The following is a 21,289-nucleotide window of genomic DNA, read 5'->3' as shown; positions in this document are numbered from 1 at the left end:
TACAACTTTGTAGTTTACAGCACTTCAAATTTTTTTTAAAATTCATTCATGGACAGGGGCTTTTTTGGCTTGTCCAGCATTTGTTGTTCAAGCCTAATTGTCCTTAAGGTGTTGGTAAGAGCTACCTTCTTGAACTCCTGCAGTCCATTTGCCCATTAGAGACACTACCAATCCTGTTAGGGAGGGTGTTCCAGGATTTTGACCTAGGGAATCCAAATACTTTTTAAATGTTATGAGGGTTTCAGTTTCTGCCATTCTTTCAGGCAATGAGTTCCAATTCCTCAAAACACTCTGGGTGAAAAGATTACTCAAAGAAACCCATCTAAATTGCTTACTTTAAATCTCGCAACAGTTTGGGAAAAGGAAATTCACTGTGAATTTCAAGTTTGCTGGAGATACAAAACTAAATGAAATTGAGAGGTGAGGCGGCAGCTATAGGGTGATTTGGATTTACTGAGTGCACGGGAAAATACATGCCTGATGCAGTATAAGATTGTGAAGTTATCCATAGAATGGTATAGTATTATTTAAAAAGGTGTGATTGGGAAATGTTGATGCAATAAGCAACCTAGATGTAACACTAGTCACTGAAAACAAGTAGTTAGGAAAGCAAATGCTATTTTGGTTTTCATTACAAAAGGATTTGAGTATAGGAACAAAGAGGTCTGATGGCAGCTGTGCAGGGCCATGGTAAGATCGCCTCGACAGCACTGTGCATACCTGGGCCTGTGTTCACTGGAGTTCAGAAGAATGCAAGGAGATCTTACTGAAATGTATAAAATTCTGACAGGGCTGGACAGACTAGATGCAGGGATGATACTGCCCCTAGTTGAGGGGCCCAGAACAAGGGGTCAAAATCAGGATTGGATCTCAATCTCTAAGTCATTTGGGACTGAGATGAGGTGAAATGTCTTCACGCAGAGGCCGGTGATCCTGTGGAATTCTCTACCACAAAATGCTGTGGAGGTGAGGTCACTGAACATATTTTTAAAAAAAGATTTCTAAAACCTAAAGGGGTATGGTGACAGCACAGGAGTATGGCACTGAGTTAGATCAATCATTTTGAGATTAGATTAGAATCCTTACAGTGTGGAAACAGACCCTTCGGCCCAACAAGTCCACACTGACCCGCCGAAGCGTAACCCATCCAGACCCATTCCCCGACATTTACCCCTTCACCTAACACTACGGGCAATTTAGCATGGCCAATTCACCTAACCTGCACATTTTTGGATTGTGGGAGGAAACCGGAGCACCCAGAGGAAACCCACGCAGACACGGGGAGAATGTGCAAACTCCACACAGTCAGTCGCCTGAGGTGGGAATTGAACCGGGGTCTCTGGAGTAGTGAGGCAGCAGTGCTAACCACTGTGCCACCATGCCGCCCACGAACCATGATCATGTTGAATGATGGGGCAAGCTCAATTGGCTGAATGGTAAACTCCTGCTCCTATTTTCTATGTTTCGATGTCCCATGATTATAGACCCCCCCCTCAGCCAAGGAAAATAGGGCTTTCCTTTCCACTACCTGGACCTCTCATAAGTTTGTACACCCTAATTAGGTTCCCTCTCATCAATTCCAACTAATCTAACCACTCCTCATAACTAACACTTAAGTCCAGGCAAATGGATCTGAAGTGCAAAGGGACTTGGGAGTCCTAATCCAGGTTTCTCTTAAGGTAAACTTGCAGGTTGAGTCAGTAATTAGGAAGGAAAATACAATATCGTCATTCATCTATGAGGAATGTTTGGGGACTCTGGGACTATACTCACTGGAGTTTAGGAGGCCGAGAGGGCATCTGATTGAAAACTAGAATACTGAACAGCCTGTACAGAGTGGACATTGGGAAGATGTTTCCATTGCAGGAAAGACAAGGACCCATACATACATATATACACACACACACATACATAAATGATTTGGACGGAGATATAAGTGGTCTGATTAGCAAGTTTGCCGACTGATGGTCTCAGAAGGCTATGGAGGCCAGGTCATTAACTACACTTCAAACAAAAGATAGATAAGTTCTTGATTGCCATGGGGATCAAAGCTTACTTGGAGAAAGCAGGAAAATGGGGTTAATAAACCTATCAGCCATGCTTGAATGGTGGAGCAGACTCAATGGGCTGAATGGCCTAATTTCATCTCCTATGTCTATGGTCTATCTCAAACTAAAGAAGTGTTAGCTACTGAATTTGGAGAGGGCTAACAAGGCAACAGAGTACGCAATAAATGGGAGGATGCGGAATAGTGTAAAGGAACACGGGGACCGTGAACAGCATGTCCAGCAATCTCTGAAGTTATAGCAGATAAGGCGGCATACAGGATACTTGCCTTTATTAATTGATTTGGAGCTGCCAGTGTTGGACTGAGGTATACAAAGTTAAGATCATAACTTGGCAGTATTTCAAAAGTTACTGCTTTCACATGAACCTGTTGGACTATAACCTGGTGCTGTGAGTTTTTAACTTCATTAATTGAGGAATAGAATATAAGCACTAAGAGGTTATTTTGGAACCGTGCAAAACATTAAAATCTTCTCCCTATCCTCTCTCATATGAGTAAATCTTTTCTACAAAACAGTGGCCAGACCTACACGCAGTCCTCCACCTATGGTCTAATTAATATTTTAGATGGTTCCAACATAACCTCAGCTCTTATGTTCTATTCCTCAATTAATAAAGGCAAGTATCTCATATGGCGTCTCAACTGCTACACCTTCAGAGATCACTGCACATGCACTTCACTGTCCTCCGTTCCTATACACTATTCCACATCCTCCCATTTATTATATATTTGGTTGCTTTGTTACCTTTTCCAAATTCATTAGCTAGTACTTCTCTAGTTTGGAGATTCATTTATCACTGTTCAGCCTACTGATATCTTTGTGCAATTGCTGTAATAGGAGAGCTTTAATAACCCCAATATACTAGGATACTAATAATTATCCAGAAAACTTCCAGAATCGGTCTTTCTTTTCCAATAAGCGAGGACACATAGCTGGATCTGGGGAATGAGGTGAAATAATCAAATCATTTGCAAGACCATAAGTGAACAATGAGTTGCCTTTAGGAAGAGACAGTTCAATTGAGATACATTCCAGCAAACTGGAAAGGTACGAAGTTGGAGTTCCTTCAATGACAAAAGAGATGGAAACTAAGGTAAAGCAGAAAAGGGTGCATCTCAATTTCAGGTTGATAATAAGTGGAGATCAAGGTTCACAGAATTGTTATGGTGCAGAAGGAAGCCATTTGTCCCATCATATCTGCACTGACTATTTGAGCATTTTAACTTAGTGCCGGTCACCTGCCTTTTCCCTGCACATTGGATGATCATTTAAATAGAAACAATGCCCTCTCGAATGCTTTAATTAAATCTACCTCTACCACATTGCCAGGCAATGTATTCCAGAGGAGAAAGTGAGGTCTGCAGATGCTGGAGATCAAAGTTGAAACTTTATTGCTGGAACAGCACAGCAGGTCAGGCAGCATCCAGGGAACAGGAGATTCGACGTTTCGGGCACAGGCCCTTCCTCAGGAATGAGCAGAGAGTGTTCAGCAGGAGAAGATAAAAGGTAGGGAGGAGGGACTTGGAGGAGGGGAGTTGGAAATGTCTTCTTCTTGACCTCTCCGCCTCCATCCTACTCCCACCTATCACCCTCACCTTGACCTCTTTCCACCTATCACATTTCCAACGCCCCTCCTCCAAGTCCCTCCTCCCTACCTTTTATCTTCTCCTGCTGAACACTCTCTGCTCATTCCTGAAGAAGGGCCTGTGCCCGAAACGTCGAATCTCCTGTTCCCTGGATGCTGCCTGACCTGCTGTGCTGTTCCAGCAATAAAGTTTCAACTTTGATATCCAAATGAATCCAACAAGAACTGGACCAAGCATATGTGGTACTCATAATCTTCTTCATCCTAAGTATACGCATGATTTTACTACAACTGCTAAGTATTTCATCAGTAATATTTTCAGCAACATAACACAAAACATCGCAGATAAGAAAAACTGCAGCATATTAACATGCCAAATTTCCCCTAAAGTAAATGCATTAAAATTCCATCAAATTTGACAATATTGTTATGTATTTGGCTTTAAGGGGTTAACACGTAGGGGGTTCCATACAACAGCCAAGCAGGGTGAGATCAATAGTTGTGATGTTGAGAAGATATGCTCTTCTTCATTAGGGTAAATAAAACCACAGAAAGTAGACAAAATCAAACACAAAATATTGCTGAGGAAAGGAGTGAACAAAGACAGAAATGGGAACTATTTAAATGTAAATCTATGATTCGCTCCAGTAATAATATCTAACAATATTCAATATCTAGGATCATACCAAAAGAGTACTTTGAAGTATTAAAGGGATTTTCTGCTATCTAGTGATCTCTGAGGCATGAAGTTTCCCTTTCTTGATATGTGCAAGATCAAGACAAACACTAGGCATACAGTAACAGTGATATCACCGCAGGGAGTTGGCAGCCAATTACACTGAAGTATTCTCAAACAGCAAATCAGAAAGTAAAATGCAGTAAAATCTTCTACTCAATTAAAATTTCCACAGAGTAAATACAAATCATCAGTGATACACATGGGATTAAAGTAGCTGAAATATCATAACTTTTTTTTAAATTTGAAAAAAACAAAGAGGCAGGCATAGCTGGGGCCCATGCGGGTGCCCATGGCTATTCCTTTTGTTTGGAGAAAGTGGGAGGATTGGAAAGAAAAGTTGTTCATGGTGAGGACCAGTTCGGTCAGTCGAAGGAGGGTGTCGGTGGAAGGGTACTGGGTGGTACGGCGGGAAAGGAAGAAGCGGAGTGCTTTGAGTCCTTCGTGATGGGGGATGGAGGTGTACAGGGACTGGATGTCCATGGTGAAGATGAGACGTTCCAGACCATGTATTCCAGACCATGACTAGCCACTGTGTGAAAAAGTATTTTTCTCGTCTTGCAAAAGACTTTAAAACTGTCGGAGGTTAATCATCTCAGTTCCAGGAGTTTATCAGAGCAGTGTCCTAGACACAAGCAACCTCAGCTGCTTCATTAATGACCTTCCCTCCATCATAATGTCAGAAATGGGGATGTTTGCCAATGATTGCACAATGTTCAGCACCATTTGTGACTACTCAGATAATGAAGCAGTTTGTGCCCATGTACAACAACACCTGGACAATATCTAGGTACAAGACAATAACCATTTTCAACAAGAGAGAATCTAATCACGAGAGAGAATCTAATCTAATCACATTTATTGGCATCATCATCGAATCCCCTACTATTGTCATCCTGGGAGTTACTACTGGCCAGAATCCAAATTGAATTAATCATCTAAGTACTGTGGTTATAAGGGCAGGTCAGGGGCTAAGATTCTTGCAAGTAACTCACCTCCTGACTCCCCAAAGCCTGGCCAGCATTAACAAGGCACAAGTCAGGAGTGTGATGCAATTCTCCCCGTTTGCCTGGATGAGTACAACTCCAATTGCACTCAAGAAGCTTGACACAATCCAGGACAAAGGAGCCTGCTTGAATGGCACATTCATAAACATGCAGTCTCCACCACTGACGCTCAGTAGCAGCAGTGTGTGCCATCTACAAGATACATGGCATAAATTCACCAGGACTCCCAAGACCACTACAAACCTATGACCACTACCATTAGAAGGACAACGGCCGCAATTACATGGGAACACCACCTGCAAATTCCTCCCCAACAATCCTCAGTTATTGAAATACCTACATTGTCACACAGAATAGAAACAGACCCTGCAGCCCACCAACAAATGCCAAACTACACTAATCCTATTTACCTGCACTTGGACCATAGTCTATGTCCTGGCATTTTAAGCGTTCATCCAGACGCTTCTTAAATATTACAATAGTACCTGCCTCCATCACCATCTCAGATGGCACATTCCATAATTCAACCACCCACTGAGTGAGAAACATCTCTCAAATTTCTTCTAAACCACTTTCTCTTCACCTTAAACTTATGCCCCCTGGCCTTAGATGCATCCGCCATGGGGAAGAGATTCTTACAATCTACTGTCTATACCTTTCAATTTTATATACGTCAATCAGATCTCCTCTGTTCCAAGGAAAACAAATCTGGCCTATCCAGTCTCTCTTCTTAACGGAGACTTTTCATTCCAGGCAACACCTGAGACATTCCAGAGGACATGATTATTTATAGAATAGCACCAAGTCAGAGTCAGATGTACAGCACGGAAACAGACCCTTGTCCCATTTGCCAGCACTTGGCCCTTATCCCTATAAACCATTACTATTCATATACCCATCTGGATACCTTTTAAATCCTGTAATTGTACCAGCCTCCACGCTTCCTCTGGCACCACCCTGAGGTGAAAAAGTTGACTATTGGGATCTTTTTATATCTTTACCCTCTCACCCTAAACTTAGAGCTTAGAACTTAGAATCTCCAAGTGTGGAAACAGGCCTTTCAGCCCAGCAAGTCCATACCGAATTTCCAAACAGTATCCCACCCATATTTCTCTACATTTACCCTGACTAATGCACCTAACACTGGACAATTTAGCATGGCCAATTCACCTAACCCAGACATCTTTGGATCACAGGAGGAAACCACAGCATCCGGAGGAAGCCTACGCAGACATGAGGAGAACGTGCAAACTCCGCACGGACAGGTGCCCGAGACTGAAATCGAACCCGGGTACCTGGGGCTGTGAGACAACAGTGCTAACCACTGAGCCACCATGCTGCCCATGTAGGGATTCTAAAAACTGTATTCTATACTATGCCCTCTAGTTCTGGACATCCACACCCAAGGGAAAAGACCTTGTCTATTTATCCTATCCTTCATTATTTTATAAACCTCTAAGGTCACCCCACAGCCCCGACTCGCCAGGGAAAACAGCCCCATCCTATTCAGCCTCTCCCTATAGCTCAAATCCTCCGAACCTGGCAACATCCTTGGAAATCTTTTCAGAACCTTTTCAAATTTCACAATATCCTTCCGATAGGAAGGAGACCAGAACTGCATGCAATATTCCAACAGTGGCCCAACCAATGTTCTGTACAGCTGCTACATGACCTCCCACTCCTGAACTCAATACTCTGACCAATAAAGCATCCCAAACACCTTCTTCACTATCCTATCTACATGCTACTCCACTTTCAAGGAACTATGATCCTGCACTCCAAGTTCTCTTTGTTCAGCATCAAGTCATGATTTGTTTGGATGGCCAAAGCAGACACTATGGGCTGAATGGCCCCCTTCTGCACGATAACACTTCCGTGAATCTATCTCCAAAAAGATGTTCAGGGCTATGCGGAAAGAGTGTTACAGTGAGGCTAGCTGACTGCTTTTGCAGACAAACTCATGGATACGATGAGCTGAATGTCCTCCTTTTGTGTTGTAACCATTCAATGGTTTGTATGAAATTCATGACATATTTAACTGAAACAAAATGTAAACATCAATCATTACCTGGCTGCTTGAACTGCACTGAGCTGTACCACGGGATTGTCACTCGAAGCTCCCTAAAAAAATCCAGAATAATTTAACATAAAGCCTCTAGCATTTAAGAAATGATCTGAATTTTTAAAGTTTTTAAATAAAAATACACATTTGCTTTTTAAAAATGATTTTGCAGTATTCTGCAGTGACCTAATGTTGCACGCACCTGCACAATCCCCGACAATGTGATTGATTGCTGCGAAAGAACAAAAGATTTATTTACATTTCTTTCCGTGGCACAGGTTCAGTTTAAAAATTGTTAACAAGAAAATACTTTTAACGAAAGTAAATTAAAAATTACATAGCATCTTGCTGAACAGACACTGATGGAGTAGTTGACCTATAGGCCCATCAAAACTACCACTCCATGTAGATAATTCCAAACATCCACAATCAACACTCCAACTATGCTGAAACACATGACTTAGGCTTATGGAAGGAATTGTTACTCTTCAAAACAAGTTGCAGAAGCTCATTGTATGTTGTCTACACTGTTGCAAGCAGTAGGGGAAGTTGTTTGCAGATTGCACACAGTCCCATGGTACCAGACGGGGTGAGATCTGGCCAGCAGATTGGCTTATGCATTTGTGATCAATTTTGGGTACCATAGATCATCTGTCTGATGACAACGCTCTGCTGGTTTTTGACCTCCAGAACAGCTCGAGAGTGTGAATAATATAGTGAGAAGCCTTCAGCCTTTAGAAAGGTAGATGGTCTCTCTCTCTGTGCGCAATAAAAATGTCTGAAGAAAGCCACTTATTTTCTCTCACCATTTGCTGTTAGCTGTTGCCCTTAACCAGAAACTAAGAGACTTTGCAGTTAGTGTTTGAGTTGTCCTGCGCCTTTTGTGAAGTGAACACACGAACAAATGAATTAGGAGTAGGACATTTGGCCCCTTGAGCTTGTCCAGCCATTAGATAAGCTCATGAATGATTGGTTGTGGTTTTTAAAAATTTATTCATGTGATGCTGGCATTTCTGGCTGGGTCAGCATTGATTGCCCCTATCCTTTGCCCCTATGGGAAAGTACTAGTAAGTTGCCTTCTTGAACCATTAACCCTAACCCTCAACCCCACTTCCCCATTTTCCCTCAACAGCCTTTCACTCATTTTTCAATCAAGAACCAATTCACCTAGTTCCAGTCTTTCATGCAAGGGGAAACATTCTTTTCAGATCTATCTTGTTAAATCCCCTCAGACTCGTACATGCTTCAAATATCATCACCTTTCAGTCAGCTAAATGGCAATAGATAAAGGCCCAGTCCAACCTTTTCTCCACAAGTTTAACTCTTCCATGCCAGTAATCATTTGATGAAACATTCCTGAACTGTTTCTAATGCAAGTATGCTTTTACTTAAATAAGATGAACTAAGTTGTATACAGTAATCCCAAATGTGGACAGGGAGATGGTGGCAAACTGGTAATATCACTGGACTATTAATGCATACCCAAGTTTAATACTCTGGGGAATCCTATCATAGCAGACGGTGAAAGCTGAATTTGATGAAAGAAAAACTGGAATAAAAAGCTAGGCTAATGGCAATCATGTAACCACTTACAATTGTTGTAAAAACCTACCCAGTTCACTAATGTCCTTTAGGGAAACAAATATGCTGTCCTTGCCTGATCTGGCCTACATGTGACTCCAGACCACAGCAATGGGTTTTAACTGCCTCCGGGCAATTAGGGATGGGCAATTAATGTTGGCCTAGCCAGTGATGCCCACATCCCATCAGTTAATTTTTTTTTTTAAAAAGTGAAATCAAGGCCCTGTTCAGCTTCCATAAAGAACCTGGAGAAAAGAGACTGAGGAACACAAAAGCCCTGGCAAACCAAAAGGATCAACTGGAGAATCCTTGTTGACCGGTGCTATTGAACAGTGATTCCCGGTTTCCTTCCTCTCTTCAGATAAAACTGAGTTTTCTCGTTTGTCTGTGAGAGGAGAGGGTTTAAAATTGGGTGAGGAGTTTAAACTAGCAGAGCCCTTATGTTGATAGTTCATGGTTGTTGTTATTAGAATTTACTCATTTATAACAAACACTTAAGTACAGGAACCCCTGGTCAGAGTTTTCCATTAACTTGAGCCCCATGTTACATCCTTTGATTAAATCTTTCTTGTAAGATGAAGATTAGTGGGACTAGAGTATCAGTACACCTGATCAAGTGAGTCATAAGAAGGGAATTTTTAGCTCTGGTTCTAATCTCTCTTACAAAGGGAAACATCTTCTCAGAATCGTATACATTATTCCCTATACATAAACTAAGATTATTTCTCATTCTTCTGAACTCCAATGAATACCAACCTTCCTTCATAAAGCTCTTCATTCCAGGAATGAGCCAAGTGAATCTTCTCTGAACTGCTTCGAACACAATCATAGATATTTTAAATCAACATGTTCAGGGAATACAACATGTTTAGGGTAGGTGGGACTTTAACCCAGACCTCTGACGCAATTATATCCTTTTCCAAATAAGAGACCAAAATTATACCTCTATCCACCAGATACTGCATCGTGGTTCCTTGGAGCAGTGTTTTTCACATTCCCTCACAAAAAGGATATGGAGGCAATGGAGAAAGTGAAAAGAAATTAAAAGTAAGATATTGTAACTGAGCATTTACACCCATGAGGAAAAAAGAGAAGTTGAGGAGAGGGACACCGATCAGAGGTCTTCAACATTCTGAAATTGTTTGATGGTCTAAATGTGCAGAATATGGTTCCACAAGCAGGTGAGATCAAAATTGCATCCATAAATAACATAGTCACTAATAAATCATGGGGGAAACTTAGGAGCAATTTCTTTCCCCAGGGATTAGCAAGGATAGTGAAAGCACAACCACAGGAACTAGTTGAGTCAAATAGCACAGATGCATTCAAAAGTAATTTAGATAGGTTCTTGGCACAGAAAGAAATACAGCAAACTTGCGACAGAATTAACGAGGTAAAAACACTGACTGCAGATGCTTGAAACCTGATTCTGGATTAGTGGTGCTGGAAGGGCAAAAGCCCCCGAAACGTCAATTTCGCTGCTCCTTGGATACTGCTTGAACTGCTGTGCTCTTCCAGCACCACTAATCCAGAATTGTGACAGAATTAGACAGGAGAGTGAACTGTGAGGAGGATGCAGAGATGTGTCATTCTGATTTCGACAAGCTGAATGTCTAAATGCATGGCAAATCATTGTAATGTGGATAAACATGAGGTCATCCTCTTTGGTATCCAAACCAAAAGGCAAATTATCTGAATGGTTATAAATTGGGAGGGGGGGAAACGTACAACAAAATTTGGGTGCCCTCGTACACCAGTCGACAGTGAAGGTAAATGGCATATTGGCCTTCATACTGAGAGGAGCAGGGACATTTTTCTGTAATTATTCAGGGCCTTGGTGAGACCACACCTGGAATACTGTGCACTGTATTTGAGGAAGGATGTTGTTGCTATAGAAGGAGTGCAATGAAGAGTTTACCATGCTGATTCCTGAAATGACATATGAAGACAGGTTGCATCAGTTAGGATCATATTTGCTGGAGTTCAGAAGAATAAAGGGTATTTCATAGAAACCTATAAAATTCTAACAGGACTAGACAGGATACATGCAAAATGGATATTCCCAATGGGAGGGGCGTCCAGAACCAGGGGCATAGTTTTAAGGATATAGGGTAGATTATTTAGGATTGAAATGAAGAGAAATTTTTTCACCTAGAAATTGGTGAGCCTTTAAAATTAACCACAGAATGCAGTTAAAGCCAAAACAATGTCTGATTTCAAGAGGAAGTTGTGGTTCGCTCTTAGGCAACAGGGATCAAAGGATATTGGGAAAAGTCTATTGAGTTTGATGATCAGTCATGATCATAATAAATGACAGGGTAGGCTTGAAGGGTGGAATGGCCAACTCCTGCTCCTATTTTCTATGTTTCTATGGTATGCTGATAAGGATGGATGAAATAGTGTGGAAGGAAGCTGGAGCATAAATGCAGTCCAGAACTATCTACTCACCCATTCGCTAGTGATGAGGAGACTCAATTTGGTGTCCAGAGAAATCTCTCAGACACAGCATTGTGGAATGCTTCACACAGAAAACACAAAATCACTAAAGTACCTACATTGCAAAATGTGCGACTATTTGAAGGAAAAACCATTTGTGAAATTGATCTGTGAAATTGCGTCAACTTGCCAAGTAACTTGATACAACTAAGTTTAGAATGCTGCTAGCTAAGGTCTGTTTGAGAGGCTCCTTAGTCCTCAGATTTAGTGGCTACACTAATTTCCTTTTTAAGATCTGTATATACATTCTGATCCCAATTCCAAGTGAACCAAAATTCACCTTTGATTACTCCTAGTCCAATTCGGTCAATGAAAGTATTACTTACAACTCTGAAATCACCATCAATATCAGAGTCATCAAGACCCTCCTCCTGAGGCACATTTCGTCTCTTTAGCAAGTGTTCATCTCGCTTATTCTAGAAAGACAAAGATTTAACATTAAGAACAGGCAGAAATTCAGGGACAAGGACTTTATTGGAACATCTCTAACAAAATACTGAACACCAAGACTACTTGGCAAAAAAAAACTGTTCATAACAAAACTACTAAATGGATGATCTTCCACCTAATACCAACCCATTAACCACATTAGGCAAATTGCTGAAAAATATCAACATTCAGGGTTGAAAGTCGTGCAAACAGGGAACTCCAGAAATCGAAGTAGCGCCAAGACTAATGGTAACTTTTCAACTCTTGCAAGGTCTTTAATTTTATCCTCAGGGTATTGAAGGAAATCGTGTGCTTTCTCAGAGGGAGACAAAGCAATTCACACGCAATTAAAAGTCAGAGTCACAGAGAAGCAGAGATATACAGCATGGAAACAGACCCTTCGGTTCAACCCGTCCATGCCAACCAGATATCTCAACCCAATCTGGTCCCACCTGCCAGCACCCGGCCCATATCCCTCCAAACCCTTCCTCTTCATATACTCATCCAAATGCCCCTTAAATGTTGCAATTGTATCAGCTTCCATCACATCCTCTGGCAGCTCATTCCATACACACACTATCTTGTGTGAAAATGTTGCCCCTGAGATCCCATTTATATCTTTTCCCTCTCATCCTAAACCTATGTCCTCTAGTTCTGGACTCCCCCCACCCCAGGGAAAAGACCTTGTCTATTTATTCTATCCATGCCCCTCATGATTTTATAAACCTCCATGAGGTCACCCCACAGCCTTCAACCCGCCAGGAAAAACAACCCCAGTCTATTCAGTATCTCCCTATGGCTCAAATCCTCCAACCCTGGTTACATCCTTGTAAATCTTTTCTAAAACCTTTCAAGTTTCACAACATCATTCCAATAAGGAGGAGACCAGAGTTGCACGCAATATTTCAAAAGTGGCCTAACCAATGTCCAGTACAGCCACAACATAACCTCTCAATTCTTATACTCAATACTCTGACCAATAAAGGAAAGCATAGCAAATGCCTTCTTCACTATCTTATCTACCAGCGACTCCACTTTCAAGGAGCTATGAACCTGCACTCCGAGGTCTCTTTGTTCAGCAATATTCCCTAGGACTTACCATGAAGTGTACACGCCCTGTTCTAATTTGCTTCCCCAAAATGTAGCACCTCGCATTTATCTAAATTAACCACCATCTGCCACTTCTCAGCTCATTGGCCCATCTGATCAAGAGCCCGTTGTAACCAGAGGTAACCTTCTTTGCTGTCCGTTACACCTCCAATTTTGGTGTCATCTGCAAACTTACTAACTATACCTCTGATGCTCACATCCAGTCATTTATATAAATGACAAAAAGTAGTGGACCCAGCACCGATTCTTGTGGCAATCCACTGGTCGCAAGCCTCCAGTCTGAAAAACAACCCTCCACCACCACCCCGTCTTCTACCTTTGTGCCAGTTCTGTATCCAAATGGCTAGTTCTCCCTGTGTTCCATGAGCTCTTACCTTGTAACCAGTCTCACATGGGGAACCTTGTCGAACGCCTTACTGAAGCCCATATAGATCGCGTCCACCGCTCTGCCCTCATCAATCCTCTTTGTTACTTCTTCAAAAAACTCAATCAAGTTCAAGAGACATGATTTCCCACACACAAAGCCATGTTGACTATCCCTAATCAGTCCTTGCCTTTCCAAATACATGTACATCCTGTCCCTCAGGATTCCCTCCAACAACCTGCCCACCTCCAACATCAGACTCACCAGTCTACAGTTCCCTGGCTTGTCCTTACCACCTTTCTTAAATAGTGGCACCACGTTAGCCAACCTCCAGTCTTCCAGAACCTCATCTGTAACCATCGATGAAACAAATATCTCAGCAAGGGGTCCAGCAAACACTTCTCTAGCTTCCTACAGAATTTTGGGGTACACCTGATCAGGTCCTGGGGATTTATCCACCTTTATGTGTTTCAAGACATCCAGCACTTCCTCCTCTGTAATACAGACATTTTTCAAGATATCACCATCTATTTCTCCACCTTCTATATCTTCCATGTCCTTCTCCACAGTAAACACTGACGCAAAATACTAGTTTAGTATCTTCCCCCATCTCCTGCGGTTCCACACAAAGACCGCCTTGCTGATCTTTGAGGCGCCCTATTTGCACCCTGGTTGCCCTTTGTCCTTACTGTATTTCTAAAAACCCTTTGAATTCTCCTTAATTCTATTTGCCAAAGCTGTCTCATCTCCACTTTCTGCCCTCCTGATTTCCCTCTTAAGTATACTCCTCCTGCCTTTATACTCTAAGGATTCACTCAATCTATCCTGTCTATATGTCCTGACATATGCTTCCTTCTTTTTCTTAACCAAACCCTCAATTTCTCTAATCATTCTGCATTCCATACACCTACCCTTCTTTCCTTTCACCCTAACAGGAATATTTGGCCTCTGGACCCTCGTTACCTCTTTTCTGAAGGCTTCCCATTTTCCAGCCGTCCCTTTACTTGCAAACATCTGTACCCAATCAGGCTTTGAAAGTTCTTGCCTAATATCAAAATTAGCCTTCCTCCAATTTAGAAATTCAACTGTTAGGTCTGGTCTATCCTTTTTCATCACTATTTTAAAACTAGCGTGGGTTGGTACCTGGGACTAGCGTGGGTTGGTACCTGGGACTTCGATGTTGTGGCTATTACGGAGACATGGCTAGAACAGGGACAGGATTGGCTGTTGCAGGTTCCAGGATTTAAATGTTTTAGTAGGGTCAGAGGTGGGGGTAAAAGAGGGGGAGGTGTGGCATTGCTTGTCAAAGATAGTATTACAGTGGTGGAAAGGACGATGGATGAGGACTTGCCATCTGAGGTAGTTTGGGCTGAGGTTAGGAATAGGAAAGGTGAGGTCACCCTGTTAGGAGTCTTTTACAGGCCTCCCAATAGTCCTAGAAACGTAGAAGAAAGGATAGGGAAGGTGATTCAGGAGATGAGTGACAGTAATAGGGTGGTTGTTATGGGGGACTTTAACTTTCCTGATATTGATTGGGAAAGCTATAGCTCAAGTTCGTTAGATGGGTCAGTGTTTGTTCAATGTGTGCAGGAGAGTTTCCTGACACAATATGTAGACAGGCCAACAAGAGGTGAGGCCATACTGGATTTGGTTCTGGGTAACGAACCAGGCCAGGTGTTAGAATTAAAGGTAGGTGAGCACTTTGGGGATAGTGACCATAATTCAGTGATTTTTACTCTCGTGATGGAGAGGGATAAGTGTATACTACAGGGCAAGAGTTATAGCTGGGGTCAGGAAAATTATGATGCGGTGAGGCATGACTTAGGATGTGTGGCTTGGAAAAGTAGACTCCAAGGCAAGAGTGTAAATGATATGTGGAACTTGTCCAAGGGGCAACTATTGAGTGTCCTTGATAATTATGTACCTGTCAGGCAGGAAGGAAAGGGTCGTGCGAGGGAGCCGTGGTTTAATAAGGAATTGGAATCCCTTGTTAAATGGAAGAGGGCGGCCTATCTCAAGATGAGACGTGAAGGTTCAATTGGGGCGATTGAGAGTTATAGGGTAGCCAGGAAGGACCTGAAGAGAGAGCTAAAAGCAGCAAGGAGGGGACATGAAAGGTCCTTAGTAGATAGGATTAGGCAAAACCCTAAGGCTTTCTATAGGTATGTTAGGAATAAAAGAATGACCACGGTAGGAATAGGTCTAGGCAAGGATAGTCGGGGGAAGTTGCGTGTGGAGGCGGAAGAGATTGGGAAGACACTGAATGAATACTTTTCTTCAGTATTTACTCAGGAACAGGGCATTGTCGTCGATGTGAATACTGAGTCACAAACCAGTAGAATGGATGGCTTTGAGGTATGTAGAGAAGAGGTGTTGGAAATCCTGGAAAAGGTGAAAATAGATAAGTCCCCTGGGCCTGATGGCATTTATCCTAGGATTCTCTGGGAAGCAAGGGAGGAGATTGCAGAGCCATTGGCCTTGATTTTTATGTCCTCTTTGTCTACAGGAGTAGTCCCAGAAGACTGGAGGATAGCAAATGTGGTTCCCTTGTTCAAAAAGGGGAGTAGGGATAGCCCTAGTAACTATAGGCCAGTGAGTCTCACTTCTGTTGTGGGCAAAATCTTAGAGAGAATTGTAAGGGATAGGAGTTATGCACATCTGGATAGGAATAATGTGATCAAGGATAGTCAGCATGGTTTTGTGAAGGGAAAGTCGTGCCTCACAAACCTTATTGAATTCTTTGAAAAGGTGACGAAGGAGGTTGATGAGGGGAAAGCGGTAGATGTGGTATAAATGGATAAATTTTAATCATAGGCAGTTAACCAAAGTTCAGTTAATGTTGTGGTTGGTCAGGTTTGGGCTTAAAAGCAAACAATTTAAGCTGTAAGCAGCTACTCATTAAATGAAAGTTAAAGTCCAACTTGGCCATGAAGTTTCCTTCCAGATAATTGGCCAGAATGTTAAATATGGTATAGAATTAGGTTAATCAGGAGGAAGAGATTAGATTATGAGAGGAAGCTAACTGGAAATGTAAATGCAAGAGTCTGTACAGGTATTTAAAAAGGAAAGGAACAAGTAAAGTGCGTATTAGTCCTCCAAGACAATGAAAATGGGGAGTTAATAGTGGATATTAAGGAAACGGCAGGCAAAATGAACAACTACTTTGTTTCTACCTTTACTATAGGGAATACAAAATACATACTAGTAGAGCTATAAATCAGGAGGTGGAAGGGAAAGAGAAAACTGTTAAAATTACGATCATGAGCAAAGTGATACTGAGTAAATTGATGAAGGCTCACAAGTCTTCAGATGCAGATAGACTTCATCATAGGATCTTAAAAGAAGTGGCTATTGATATAGTAGATGCATTGGTTCTAAGTTTCAAACATTTCCTAGATTCAGGAAAGGTTCCATCCATCTAGAAAGTAGGATATACACTCCCACTGTTCAAGAACCGAGGGAAACAGAAAACAAGAAATTACGGGTCAGTTAGCTTGACATTTGTTATAAAATTGATCACTGATGAAATTATAGCAGTGATTGGGAAGAGTCAGCATGGTTTTGTCAAAAGGAAACCACATTTAGCCAATTTATTGGAGTGCTTTGAAGGAATAACATGCATTGTAGATAAACGGCCATCTGAACTCATACGTAACTTGGACTCCCAAAAGGGATTTAACAAGATGCTTTATTAAAGGTTATTGTGAGAAATAAAATCTCATGGTGTAGGATTGGCTTCCAAATTGGTCTTTGTTTGACTGCCAAGATGACAAGAGTGGAGTCCAGCAAGGATCTTTACAATTTACATCACTGACTTAGATAAATGGATTAGGTGACACAATAGGTTGGAATGTATTTTCCCTTTTCCCGCGTATGGAGTCGGGTATTACAAGGGGGCATAGCTTTAAATTAAGGGGGGGGGGGGTAGATATAGGACTGAAGTTAGGGGTAGGTTCTTCACTCAGCGAGTTGTAAGTTCATGGAATGCCCTGCCAGTAGCAGTGGTGGACTCTCCCTGTTTATGGGCATTTAAGCGGGCATTGGATAGGTATTATGGAGGATGTGGGTTAGTATAGGTTAGGTGGGCTTGGATCGGCGCAACATCGAAGGCCAAAGGGCCTGTACTGCGCTGTATTGTTCTAATTATGGTCGCTGGCCCCAAAGTGCTCCTTCACTGACACTTCAATCACCTGTCCTGCCTTATTTCCAAGAGTAGATCAAGTTTTGCACTCTCTCTGGTGGGTATACCCACATACTGACTCAAAACTTTCTTATACTCTCTTAACAGATGATTCATGTCCATCTAAACCCTTAACACTATGGCAGTTCCAGTCTACGTTTGGAAAGTTAAAATCCCCTACCATAAGCATCCTAATGTTCTGAAACTGAAATCTCCTATTAAACTTATTTCTCAATTTCCTGCTTACTATTAGGGAGTCGATAATACATTATTGTTGATCAGCACCCTAGTGATATTGGTTTCTGCAATCAGGTAAAGCAAAGTGCCATCATAGGAGCTAACCGTACAAGTTGCTCTGAATGATTCCAACCTGGATCAGGACTGTTGATGAAACATTCCTTCAAGATAAATGATTGAAAGTCTACCTCAGGTAAGGATGAAATGCAAGAAGATCAGCCACCAAACCACCCCAGGGATCAGTGTTCATCCCAACCCAGTTCAACATCTGGACAAATAACATGCTAAAGTTCATCCATACTGATATTTGTTGGACCACCTAAACTCTATCCTGTGCCCTCGACCAGATCCTTAACAAAAGATGTTACAACATTGATGGCACATAGGTGACTCACACTGGGTCCTTGAAAACTATAATCAGGTGTATTTCACTTCCTGAAGAAGTGCATGTCTATATGGATGGTCATAAACTAAAGCACAACCCCAAATCCAATTTAGAGTCACAGAGGTTTGCAACACAAAAAGGCTCTTTGGCCCATCGAGTCTGCACTGGTCAAAAACCATGGCCTAACTATTCTAATCCAATTATCTAGCACACGGGCAATAGACTTGTATGGCTTGACATCATAAGTGTACATCGAAATACTTTTAAATGTAATGAGGGTTTCTGCCTCTACCACCTTTACAGGCAATAAGTTCCAGATTCGTATCAACCAGAGTAAAAAAAGGTAGGAGAAAGTGAGGACTGCAGATCAGAGTCCAGAGTGTGGTGCTGGGAAAGCACAGTAGGTCAGGCAGCATCCAAGGAGCAGGAGCAGGCGTTTCAGGCATAAGCCCTTCATCGGGAATGAGCTTATTCCTGATGAAGGACTTATGCCCGAAACATCGATTCTCCTGCTCCTCAGATGCTGCCTGACCTGCTGTGCTTTTCCAGCACCATACTCTCGACTCTGATTAAAAAGGTGTTACGTCACATTCACTCTAAATCTCCTACCCCTCAACTTAAATCTATTGGGGTGAGGGTTCTTCCAGTCTACCCTGTCTATTCTGCTCAAAATCTTATACATCTCAATGACGTCTCCCTCAGTTTCTCCTGGAAAACAATTGCAGTCTGTCAAACCTCTTTTCATAACCTCTATAGCCCAGCAACATCCTGGTAAATCGCCTCTGCATCCTCTCCAGTGCAATCATATCTCTCTGTAAATGTGGATTGCACACACAACTACATATAATACTCTTAGCTGCGGCGTAACCAACACTTCATACAGTTTCAGTATAACTACTCTGCTCTTAAACTCTATGCCTCAGCTAATAAAGCAGCTATCTCACATGCCTTTTTAGCCACTTTATCTATCTATCCCACTACCTTAAGGGAGTATTGTACAGACACACCAAGGTCCCTCTGATGTTCAGTGTTTCCCAGTGTCCTTTCGTACAGTGTGTTCCATTGCCTCATTTGTCTCTTCCCATCCAGCCCACTACTCCCTTCTTCAGCACAAAGCTGATGGTGGCTAAGGTTCTAATACTTACCTTTCGTAATTCAACCGTGATCTCATTTCGCTGTTTTCTCATAGTCTATAACATCGAAAAGACATAATACATCAGTCAGCGATCAAAATAGACATAATTTCTTCATAATGCTCTTATAGATTAAACCAATTGAGTCCTTCACAGTAATGAAATCTTCGAGGAGAAAGTGAGGTCTGCAGATGCTGGAGATCAAAGTTGAAACTTTATTGCTGGAACAGCACAGCAGGTCAGGCAGCATCCAGGGAACAGGAGATTCGACGTTTCGGGCACAGGCCCTTCTTCAGGAATGAGCTGCTCATTCCTGAAGAAGGGCCTGTGCCCGAAACGTCGAATCTCCTGTTCCCTGGATGCTGCCTGACCTGCTGTGCTGTTCCAGCAATAAAGTTTCAACTTTGATCTCCAGCATCTGCAGACCTCACTTTCTCCTCCTTCACAGTAATGTCAACACAAAGTGCACAATGTTTCTTGTGATAAGGATTTGAGATATTGTTATTTGGAAATTTTGGTTGTAAATGATATCCCCTTTAAAGTAGTGCAGAGCTACTGGATAGCTCTGTGCACTTTGATCAGCATGCTAACAAACAGCTTCCACTTCGGAGACTGCTGCTGAACACAGACGTTTCAGGCCTGCGCAACAGCAAAAAATGTTACAGGGTATGACAGCTCTAAATTCGACAGAACATGTACACCTTTGAATTTGATTGGCATTTCTATATTGAAAGTGATAGGAAGGGGAAGATGGAGTTTTTGTTTCACCTTTGAATTGAGAATCGAGTTAGGGTGTTGGAAATTTGTTCTATTGCGAGTATTTTAATGAAGTGGTTAAACCATTGAACAGAACAGATCAGTGAACGAGGAAACCAAAATAGAAAAAAAAATTGCTGTTATCTAGTAACAGAAATCCAGCAACACAGAAACTATTGAGAAGATGAGGCAGTGTGCAAGTTTAAAAGGACAAAAGAGGCCCTTATTAGCAGAAATTTTGTTAATAATTGTTTTCAATACATTTAGGGATGGGAAAAAAAGCCGTGAGTTGCTGAGAAGAGATTTCCAGAAGGAGAAAGATGCATAAGACATGGATTTTGTCAGCTACTTTAACAATTGTTAAAGGGTTTCACGAAGAGGCAATAACTAAAGAAAATAGCACTTACGTGCATGTAAAGTGTTTTGTTAACTGGCACCTATGGAACCAGGAATGCACCAGTTAATCATGACGCCCACATAATCAATGTAAACACACTCACTAAATTATGAAACATAATGCAGGGGGTACACATATCACTGCGGTACTTTATTTACAGTAAATAATAATGTAATTTTGCCTCAAAAATTACGGGCAGACAGCCTTCATGTTCAGTTGAACGCACGAACAAAAGGACATCGAGAGACCCCGATAATATAGAAAATGTCAAGTATTTCAGGTGTATAATTTTGGTTGGTTCATAAGTTGCCAGTTAAAACAAAGTTTGCTGCATTTGCTGGAAAAATCCCAATTACAGCTGTGCCATTGAATAAGGGCCTTTAAAGTGGAGATAGACTAACTTTTCATCCAGGTTTGAAAATCTGTGAAGTTGTTGTTGAGTGCAAAAAGTTTTCAGATTAGATTCCCTAGAGTGTGGAAACAAGCCCTTTGGCCCAACCAGTCCACACCGACCCTCCGAAGAGTAACCCACCTAGACCCATTTCCCTCTGACTAATGCACCTAACACAATGGGCAATTTAGCATGGCCAATTCACCTGGCCTGCACATCTTTGGACTATGGGAGGAAACCCACGCAGACACGGGGAGAATGTGCAAACTCCACACAATCACCCTAGGCTGGAATCGAACCTGGGACCCTGGTGCTATGAGGCAGCAGTGCTAACCACTGAGCCACCGTGCCGCCTAGTTCAATCTTCATTA

General features: G+C 42.0%; 1 protein-coding gene across 2 annotated transcripts in view; it reads right to left on the bottom strand.

Moving 5' to 3' along the window:
* LOC122561991 (importin subunit alpha-4-like) overlaps positions 1-20,558 on the bottom strand; it is a 121,912-nt gene extending 101,354 nt beyond the window's left edge. Inside the window, exons 1-5 of one of the 2 annotated variants that reach the window (XM_043714347.1) lie at positions 20,538-20,558; positions 19,387-19,431; positions 11,863-11,952; positions 7,662-7,691; positions 7,466-7,518 (exon numbers count right to left, since the gene is read on the bottom strand). In XM_043714347.1, coding sequence (XP_043570282.1) covers positions 7,466-7,518; positions 7,662-7,691; positions 11,863-11,952; positions 19,387-19,431; positions 20,538-20,543 — 224 coding nt within the window. In that variant the 5' untranslated portion in view covers positions 20,544-20,558. Of the gene's footprint in view, positions 1-7,465; positions 7,519-7,661; positions 7,692-9,983; positions 10,450-11,862; positions 11,953-19,386; positions 19,432-20,537 lie in introns of those variants that run through there. The other variant, XM_043714348.1, reaches the window with a different exon arrangement.
* Between the last annotated feature and the right edge of the window lie 731 nt (positions 20,559-21,289).

Source organism: Chiloscyllium plagiosum, chromosome 24 (assembly GCF_004010195.1).
Source record: "Chiloscyllium plagiosum isolate BGI_BamShark_2017 chromosome 24, ASM401019v2, whole genome shotgun sequence".
Classification (NCBI taxonomy): domain Eukaryota; kingdom Metazoa; phylum Chordata; class Chondrichthyes; order Orectolobiformes; family Hemiscylliidae; genus Chiloscyllium; species Chiloscyllium plagiosum.
Note: the sequence above shows the minus strand (reverse complement) of the source record. Positions and strands in the feature narration are given on the sequence as shown.